Raw genomic sequence first — 8,955 nt, forward strand, 5'->3', positions numbered from 1 at the left:
ATATTCGCATATATATAAAAATATATATTTTCAAATTATGGTGCTGTTCTGTTCATGTATAACAAGCGCATCTATGGCGTCCGTGTTCTTGAAGTGCTAATTATGTTAAAGCGCCACTCAAACGCACTGATTTTCATCGGTTAATATTCATTACACATTTTCATTAATTCTTTTGTCAGATTTAAGTTATTTCTGTGACCTATGTGGGTTTGTTTTTCATGAACAGAGGTGTACCCACAATTTGATCCATGTTTGTGGTTCCGAGTCACTGAATTTCACATTCTCCTCCATGAGCCCACACACGTCTCCCAGAATAATTGTCTGCAATTAAGTTTATTTTTATTATTCTTCTGTTGGCTTTCTATTTTAGTTTAGACTCATTACAGGGGCCAGAGAGCAACATCAGCAGCAAAGTAAGCCAGTAGGCGGCAGATGGAGGGCAACTTGAAGCACACATAATAACAGTCCCAATGCTGCACGCACATATACGTTCTTCTGAGAATAACTCTTCAGAGGCCCAGACTATTCTAAAGCAGCCAGCTTTTTTTTTTTTTACAACTGGATTTTATTCTGCCTTCATATACACAAACTTTTTACAAACTTGTCACTTTTTTTTTTTTTTTTTTTTAAGCAACATGAGAATTGAAGACATTTGTACTGGAGTAGCTTGAAAGGACTTGTTGGAGTGCTTGGCCCCATCACCACCAAAAGCTGGCAAAGAGCTCTTGAGTTTCAAAAAGTAAACAATAAAATAAAAAAAGTCTACTAGAGTTAAATCATTGAAGCCATCAAGAACTGAGAGGTTATCGTGGCAACTTCTTTAGCTTTGCCGGACTGTGGACCACAGGAATGACTTATTTTTAAAGAGATTTCCTTCTGGAAGAAGAGCACACATGTCCTCACTGAGAGTTCGGGAAGTTTGTGGCCAGCACGTCTGGTGTGCCACTTGGGCTTTGTGTCGTCTCCCCCAACCAAGAAGATGTGGTGACCTGATTAAAAAAAATGTCCTGGGAAGGAAGGAGCGACTCTCTGCGGCGGTACAGGTTGTACAGGAGAAACAGATTGTAAACCAGCAAGGCCATGAGCGGGAAGATGGTCAGGCCGGAGCCGAAGCCTCTCCAGGAGCTGCACGCGTTCAGGCTGGCCCAGTAAACAAGCCTGTTTGAGGGGGGCAAAAAAAAAACTAATGTTACAGTGATGTGACTCACGTGCCAGTAGGTTAAAGAAAATTACTTTTGTCGTGTACAAGTCTGACTTACAGTAGCTTTTAGGGTTTGGTTTTGTTCGTGACATTGTAATTGTGGTCGCTTTGAGTCGAAAATAGACTGACTCTCGTCCACTGCACACACATCTTAACCAGCAAAAAAATCTTTTTATAAAGAACTGAAACTCTATGAATAATAACTCTAATTAGATATATTATATTACATATTTAATGAATAGAAAGTTACCTTCCCAGAATGAACATGGTGACCAACATTGGTACCAATTTGAGCTGCTGTTGAGGGATAAAGGCCGCCATGACGAGAAGATTGAGGACGTAGAGGAATAACAACTGCAGGGATGCAGTCACGAACAGCTGCTGAATTGCGTGTCTTCGGGGAGGCGAGTCGTGCAAACTGAACGAGGCGCTACAGAAGCGGCACATTGCACCTAAGAGCATCGCTGGAGAGGGCACAGAAGGAAAATGTTAGGAAAATGTTTGACAAAAAAATTCCTGACGTTTTTTTGGAATGCCACTTTGTAAAGAAAAAGATTATTGGTGAATTTATTTGATTTTGTTAAGTGACACAATTTTTTTCATTAAAAATAATTGAGATGATTCACTTGTTAGATAATAATCCTGAAAATTTGTTTTTATCTCTGGGTTGAATTTTTATTTTTTGTTTGACGATGAACATAAAAATTAGGTTTTTGACTATAAAAAAATCCAAATTTAGAAGAAAACATTAAATAAATGGCCTGCCATACGCCCGGTGTGTAGAGGTTGAAAGTGCACCAAATAAAAGAGGACACGAGACGTTGAAACATTCCAAGACGAGGCGGCCAGACAAAATGAATCCTTCCTAATCCTTCCGCTTTTCCGTGTCTGTTGTGAATGATGCCTACCGAGTACGACGGGGACTGTAGCCACCGCACAGCAGCAGAGGGTGAAGACCACCCGGCTGGTCACGTCGGGGCAGTCGGGGAGCTGAACGTGGACGTAGCTATGGAGTGCGTAGAGAATGGCCGACGCGCACAGAAGAGAGGCCAGCACTGAGAGGAAGGCGGGGACTCGGCCGCTCTGACAGCATTTGCACACGCAGCAGCACTGACCACCACCGGCGGATTCCTCGGGTGCGTTCTCGCGAGTGTCCAGCACACCCTCTGGGCTCCACACTGTCAGCTCCACGCTATCCGGCGGTGGAGCCATCAGGGGTCGATCTTCATCCCCCGTACAGCTCAGACAAGGGGATTCTGGACTCCATTTTGGTGTGTTTGTGCCGTTGGGGATGTCTCCCTGAGACATCAGAGCTGGAGCCTTGATGCAGTTTTCCGTGGCGCCGGCCAAATTACGCTCTGTGGTGATCGGAGTGGAAAGAGTTTGATCCAGCGCTCCCTCCTCTGTGTGGCCGTGTCTCCTTTTCTCCTCGTGGAGGCCATTGCTAGGCTGCTGGTGGCTGGAGGCCGAGTCTGTTCAAACCAGAGGGACAGATTAAGACAGCATCCAAAACCAAACAGTAAAATTCATCTCTGGAGACTCTTACTCATCATCCACTGCATTATCACCATATTCAACATGTCAAGGCGTCGAAAGTGGGTTTTAGGAGGAGATTATCTTAATGCCTGGACCTCAAATGATCTGCTCTGCCACATCCTATAAATTCCCAGAACATCAACAAACCAGTCTTGCATATCGTAATTATTACTTTGCTAAATTTGCTTTGATTTAATGTGTCTGTGATTGTTTCCCATTACCAAATTTGACATCCAGTCAACATTCACCCAAAATGTTCTTTTAAGTATATATCCAAGAAAACTGGAACTGTGATTCCTCTGACTCGAAAGTTCAAAGATGCAATATGTTAAATGCTGAGTTGAGCTGGAGCAAATCTCAGATGGACTTTGGTGGAGTCGAAACTTACTCTTTGGCTCGTCAGCCGATGGTAGAGGCTCCAGGGAACGCTGCGAGCCGGAGGCCGAGTGGGAGGACGAGTGCAGCTCCTCCACCGAGGACTCTGGACTGTCTGACACGGGTGCCATGCAGATCTGTGTGTCCAGGTCCAGGAAGGGGGAGAAAGACAGCCTAGCAGGGTCGATGTCCTGAAGCTGATTGATGATGTCACTGATGGATTCCTTCATGCTGTCGAGCTCCTTTGCGTTCTGCCCGTCGCCGGCCTTAAGCCCTGACGTGTTCATAGTCGCACAGCCTGGCACCTGATTAAAACAACATGAACAGGCAAGAGAAAAATGATTCAGATTTTCCATCCATCTCTTTTTCCTGTTCCCAGTAGAGCAGCAAGTGAGCTGGAGCCTATCCCAGATAGGTTGAGACAAACAATACATCTGGAGATGTAAACATGCCTAGAAAATATGCCTAATATGGAAAACTATTAAAATATTCCAGAAAGGAGTCCTATTTATCTGGATGGGGTGGTATGGGCTGTGTAATGTATGTGGCGTATCTCCCGCAGGTAAATTTCCGCACATTTGCAATCACTGCTTGAAAGTGCGCGTTGAATATAATAAATAAATATACTGAACCAGATGATGTCACAATAAATTGTGTCGACAGCATCTTGAGGGTGGATTAACGAAGAATTAGTGTACAATTCTGTTTATTGATTTTTATTTACGAGGCAAAATGACTATTTCGGTGACGTCACTTATATTCTTGGGATGGTCTGCTTTTTCAATTAAATGAACTCAAATTAAAGTTGCATGCAATGTCTATATTGTGTTACGTTCATTGCGATCATATCGGGTTGAATATGTGCTGTAGTAACCCACGCGTGCTGCACGTGGATGTGTTAAATGACTTTAACGCCACAATAACAACATCCACGCGTCTCCTTTTGTTGCTTCAAACCCACGCTGACTTTCATTGACATGTGTGGCTCACATTCGGTGAAGTCGTTTTGGCGCACACTCGCAAGGCAAACAATTGCACTCAGAACCAATTTTTTTCTTTTTTTTTCCCAAACAAATGAAATGACGCGACCATATTCAAATAATTCCAAAGCACATAAATGCAATTCGTGGTGATCAACTCGTGATCGTCTGCATGTGGAAAATGCGCGTACGATCGAATAGAGCGGCTTTTCTCCCGCTTTAAAAAAGAAAAATACTTTCCCGGCTGTGTTGTGCAATTCTAAAAAATGTCGCTTACATATTGGGTCAAGATGACTTGGTCACCAAGTGAATAAAAACGAACAAAATGTGGCCCACCGTGCACGAAGCTACGTCTCAATTAAAACGCAGTTAAAAGTCATTATGACTTCTGTCTGTCTTTTGTTTTGCGCCTATGCGGCAACAATCGCAGAGATAAATGAAACAACGCTTGAGTCACACACTCATTCTATTAGTCAAATACATTTAAAACTTGGAATTAAAGAACTTACTTTTCCAGTAGGTTGTAGGCTGTTTGTTGAGTTTACGCCTCTGGTGGTTAGAAGAAGAAAGCCTTTCTTCCCTCCCCCTCTTGGTTTTTCTTTTTGTCTTCCAGGATCCTGAAGTTGTGAATCAAATTTCAGGACGGACAAAATACTAGGCTTTCCCTCCGCCCATTGCACCCCCCCCCTTCTCTTCCCTTCCCTTCCCGGCCGGGTACCATGTCAAACACCATATGGAGCAAATAAAGCAGAGGAGATGCAGCAGGAGGGTAAGCACTTAACTTCCAGTTTGAGACTCACAGTCGAAATATTCACCATCACGGATATGACTGAGTAAACTTTGAAAGTGTTCTTTTATAGCCGTGTTCACTGTCAGCATTGGTGTTTGTGGCTCATAGTTATTGGATTACAATTAAGCAAGTGTAATGAAACTTGCAACAAGTGAACAGATGGAAAGAGCATAGCTGAACTGTTTTGCAAATCTTTTCCACTTGCTGCACCGTTGGCTCTTTCCTGCAGCCGCGGGGCCATACGTGAAGTGAAGACTTATTTTTACAGGCTGCTTTTGTTTTGAGAGACACAGCTGAAAACCCAGCTGAGAAGTCCAAAACGACAGAGCCGTGCCATCCGCCTGTAAACAATTTATGACTTAGGTGTCGCATTTGAGGCTCGGAGATGAGAGAGTTTAAGAAAATCTATCACGGCTATTTGTTTAACTGCTGTGTTGTTAAATGCCACAGATATTTCACAATCACCCAAAAGGATAATGATCCCACAATTAGTTTTATTGCATTAAACATTTATCTAAAATAAAAAGGATTTGGCGAAATAATAAATAATTATATACACAACACATTTCAAGTTTCATCTCTGGGTCTTCTACTCAGGGGAATGATTTGATGGTAATGTGGTGCAAAATAAAGAGCAGCATAGCTGAAAAATAGATATGTCGTCCTTGGAAGCGGTCACGGAGAGACACAAGGCATGCATGTTCACCACCACCACCACCACACATCAGTTGGCACATTAGCTAACCGCACCAAATTTTGCCAACGCAACAAAAATGCAAAAACAAAGCTGGGAGCTAGTCACATCAGTCCTCCGACAGCAGTCGGTGGAAGTGGTCCTTCCTCTTCTTCAGCACCTCCCGAAAGTCCTCCTGAAAAAACACAGGAGATGATACGAGCGTGCGCGTGGAAAGTCTGCTGCTACAGATAACCTGTGGTTTGATTTAGAACTGACCAGAAGAAAGCACAACAAACGTTTTCAGGATTCAAAAAGAAATCCTGCTGAAATACAGACGGCCATAAAAGATGCAAACAAAAAAGCAATAAATGTCAGACGAACCGCTGCAGACAGTTTCTCCATGTAGGGGATGAGCTTCTGGAGTTCTCGGTCGTCGGACTCACCAGACCAACTCTTGATGGGAAGCGTGTTCATCAACTGCAAAATCCAGACGACACCTCAAATTGAATCTAACTGACGGCCAACGAACACGGTGGACAATCTGTGTCATACGAACGTGGTTGGGGTAGGTGTGGGGGGCGTTGTCCAGAACCACAGTCTTGGGCAGATCTCTCCCCAGGACGCCGAGATCTTTGACGTAGTGGCCGAGAACACAGGAACACTCATCCTGATAAAGACGGTGGCTGCAAGGGAACAAAATTATGATGTTATTCATTAATTCCTTCCAATACATAAAGTGAAATGCTTTCAGAATGACCTACCGAAAGAGCTTCCTTTGCGGGTCTAGGATGTCCAGAATCTTCTCAGCGTACTCCCGCTTTGCACAAGTGTAAACAAAGAGCTGCAACATAGGACCACAACGTAAAAAAACACTTACTGGCTCTTATTAAAAGACATGTAAGGACCATTTGCAGAAGGGCTCCCCCTACAGTTTAAAGTGTGCCATGTCAAAAGCTAAAGTCAAGTTAAACAACAAAACAAGGATGTTACAAATATGCACAATTTAGTTGGCCTGGGCCAACTCTTATCTCAAATGGATTCAAAATGTGGAGGAGGAGATAAAATTAGCATTAATTACTGTATAGATCCAAGGTACATAGACACACACCTCGTATGCTTTTGCCACGGACTGCAGAAACTCCTTCACATGTGGCCGTAGGATCACGTAAACCTGTTAGAGCCAAACAATAGAAAGCCATCATCAGCATGGGGTCAAGGGAGGCAAACATTTTCATGCTAATGAAGCAATGGCTAGAACAACGGAGTATTCTGAAAAAGTAGCCCCATTCAACATGGGAATTAATTTTTTACATTCACCTTATATTGATGATCCTGAAATGCTGTCTGGAAGGTGTACTCGGCATTTTCGATCACATTCAGAGATCCAAACATCAATGTTTCATCCTGAAAGCACAACCATCGATAGTTTGTCTTATTTTGTGTACCATACATGAAAAAAAAGGTTGGCACTTACTAAGTCCACTACAAGCGTGGCCTCTGGGGTACTCCTGGTCTTAGGGGGGATGTCGGGTAGTCTGGGCTGGGAATAGTGCGACTGGGATGGCAGGTTCTTGATGAAAGTGAAGCTGGGGAAAAAAAATATGGTGAAAGTCCGATACTGTGATAATGACAATAGCAAGGATGACACTTAAAGAGGCAGAAAATAATGCTTACGGATTGAAGATGTGGTTGTCCACGTCCCCCACCAGGAGGTCAATGGAGCCGTAACCAAACACTCCTTGTTCAGGGCTCATCATTACATTGTTTTCTTCGCTCTTGTAATCTTGATTTTTGTTGTTGAAAAAATAAAGACCAATTTCTTTCTCACTTCACAAAAGTTAAGACATCAGTAAAAATACAGACTGAGGATTTACTTACTCTCTTTGCTGGGTGTGAGGAATCGAACAATGGGGGTGGAGATCTTTTGGGTGAATGAATTATGAGGAGATGCAGGGTCCATCTCTGACAGTATGCGTTCATGGCGCAAAATGGACCTGGGTGGAGTCTTCAAGACCGCATCTTGAAGAACAGTGTCAAGTTAGAGCCAGGAAAAAAAGGTCAGGGTATCAATTTATGAGGAAGGAGCGGGAAAAAATGATCACCTGTTTCTTTGACAACCGTAGCGATGGCTCTTTTTCTCGGCCACCTACAGGGCAGCACGCGTCTCCTCATGGGTGGGACATCTTCAGAATCTGACAGCACTTCAACCTTCACAATAAGAGCTTCTGGTTGGGCACTGACAGCTTCATTACTTTTCATATAAAGATTATATTTCACTCATATTATTTGAAAGGTGTCATACTGTATTAAACATTATATTGAAGCGAGGAATTCTGCAACATTGTGTAAGAATAAAATATGGCATACTTTGCAAGCATGTTGACCTACTTATTGGTACACATGAAGCTGGCCCATTTAAATCTGCCCTGCTCAATTAATCCTCAAAATTCCAGCACATTCATTAAAACACACAAAATGTTGTGTTTACAAAGAAACATTAGGGAGAATACACACTATATACTAGTTATTATTAATATTCTGCATATGGTATTGAGCACATTTAATTTGCACCACCCATATAACCAAGGCCACAATCAAAACAATACGATTAATGCATTTGAGTTTGAGATGTGCATGTTTGCCTGATTACACAAACGTTGAAAGTTTTACAATTCTTGGAATATATATAAATCAGATACATGCCATATCTCGATCTAACTTCGCAGACGACCTTTTAGACTCTCATTTTCAGACCATAACAATCGAAAGCTAGCTAATAGCTACCAATAGCACGGCTAGTTCAGTCGAGCCAAGTTGGAGGCACGAAGCGTAGTTTGCATTGAGAGTAAATGTTAGCACATTGTCGGGGAAAGACTTATTAATATATATATTTTTTTGCATTACCTTATCTTGTAATGGAGTTTCTGGGACTAATGCACGACGACTTCGTCTTGGTGTTGGTGTAGCTTTGTTGCTGGACGGCTGCCGTGTTTTCCTCGGCGTCTCCGTGTAGGGCGTCAAGGTTCTCTGTGATCGGAGTCTCATTTTAGGCTAAACTTACACGTAAAGTTACTTTGTAAGAAATATGTAACGCATAACTGGAAGACTTCCTGCTCGTTGTTTTGCTACATTCTATCGGTTTACTTTTGGACCAGTTCCTTTAGCTCCGCCTCCCCAATCCCCGCTTCATCTCGAATCATGCGCTCCTTTGTGCCAGTTTAAACATACCGGATGCGATTGGTTCATGACCACTGTCACGATCACTGGGCGGTGCTAGAGAAAAAGCCGTTCGGCTGCAGTACGATCATTATGACCAAATAGTTTGGGGCGTTCTCAACACAAATGTGTGCATATGGCGATCTTAAAAGTGAATAAACTATTGTTGCATATAATAAAG

General features: G+C 42.8%; 2 protein-coding genes across 2 annotated transcripts; both read right to left on the minus strand.

The window, feature by feature from the left end:
• Positions 1 to 314: 314 nt before the first annotated feature.
• On the minus strand, positions 315 to 4,774 carry LOC148388984 (uncharacterized). Its single transcript, XM_088394971.1, has 5 exons — positions 4,602 to 4,774; positions 3,126 to 3,417; positions 2,110 to 2,673; positions 1,452 to 1,665; positions 315 to 1,158 (listed from the first exon to the last, which is right to left on the minus strand). The coding sequence occupies exons 2-5, from the start codon at positions 3,397 to 3,399 to the stop codon at positions 900 to 902; spliced, it is 1,311 nt and encodes a 436-aa protein (XP_088251097.1). The 5' UTR covers positions 3,400 to 3,417; positions 4,602 to 4,774; the 3' UTR covers positions 315 to 899.
• A 582-nt stretch (positions 4,775 to 5,356) lies between these two features.
• Positions 5,357 to 8,763, minus strand: ctdspl3 (CTD (carboxy-terminal domain, RNA polymerase II, polypeptide A) small phosphatase like 3). Its single transcript, XM_088394972.1, has 11 exons — positions 8,463 to 8,763; positions 7,661 to 7,766; positions 7,437 to 7,577; positions 7,233 to 7,341; positions 7,033 to 7,144; positions 6,876 to 6,962; positions 6,667 to 6,729; positions 6,320 to 6,399; positions 6,115 to 6,241; positions 5,940 to 6,035; positions 5,357 to 5,751 (listed from the first exon to the last, which is right to left on the minus strand). The coding sequence occupies exons 1-11, from the start codon at positions 8,601 to 8,603 to the stop codon at positions 5,686 to 5,688; spliced, it is 1,128 nt and encodes a 375-aa protein (XP_088251098.1). The 5' UTR covers positions 8,604 to 8,763; the 3' UTR covers positions 5,357 to 5,685.
• Between the last annotated feature and the right edge of the window lie 192 nt (positions 8,764 to 8,955).

The sequence above is a fragment of the Syngnathus floridae genome, chromosome 13, assembly GCF_059516105.1.
Source record: "Syngnathus floridae isolate MCC-2025c chromosome 13, RoL_Sflo_1.0, whole genome shotgun sequence".
In the NCBI taxonomy this organism is placed as follows: domain Eukaryota; kingdom Metazoa; phylum Chordata; class Actinopteri; order Syngnathiformes; family Syngnathidae; genus Syngnathus; species Syngnathus floridae.

Coding starts and splice junctions, on each gene's coding strand:
- LOC148388984 (XM_088394971.1), bottom strand. CDS start 3,399: ATGAACACGTCAGGGCTTAAGGCCGGCGACGGGCAGAACGCAAAGGAG. Junction 1,666..2,109: donor TACAGTCCCCGTCGTACTCG/GTAGGCATCATT, acceptor TGCCCTCTCCAG/CGATGCTCTTAGGTGCAATG. Junction 1,159..1,451: donor ACCATGTTCATTCTGGGAAG/GTAACTTTCTAT, acceptor CCCCTCAAACAG/GCTTGTTTACTGGGCCAGCC.
- ctdspl3 (XM_088394972.1), bottom strand. CDS start 8,603: ATGAGACTCCGATCACAGAGAACCTTGACGCCCTACACGGAGACGCCG. Junction 7,767..8,462: donor AAACTCCATTACAAGATAAG/GTAATGCAAAAA, acceptor CTTATTGTGAAG/GTTGAAGTGCTGTCAGATTC. Junction 6,400..6,666: donor CCGTGGCAAAAGCATACGAG/GTGTGTGTCTAT, acceptor CCTATGTTGCAG/CTCTTTGTTTACACTTGTGC.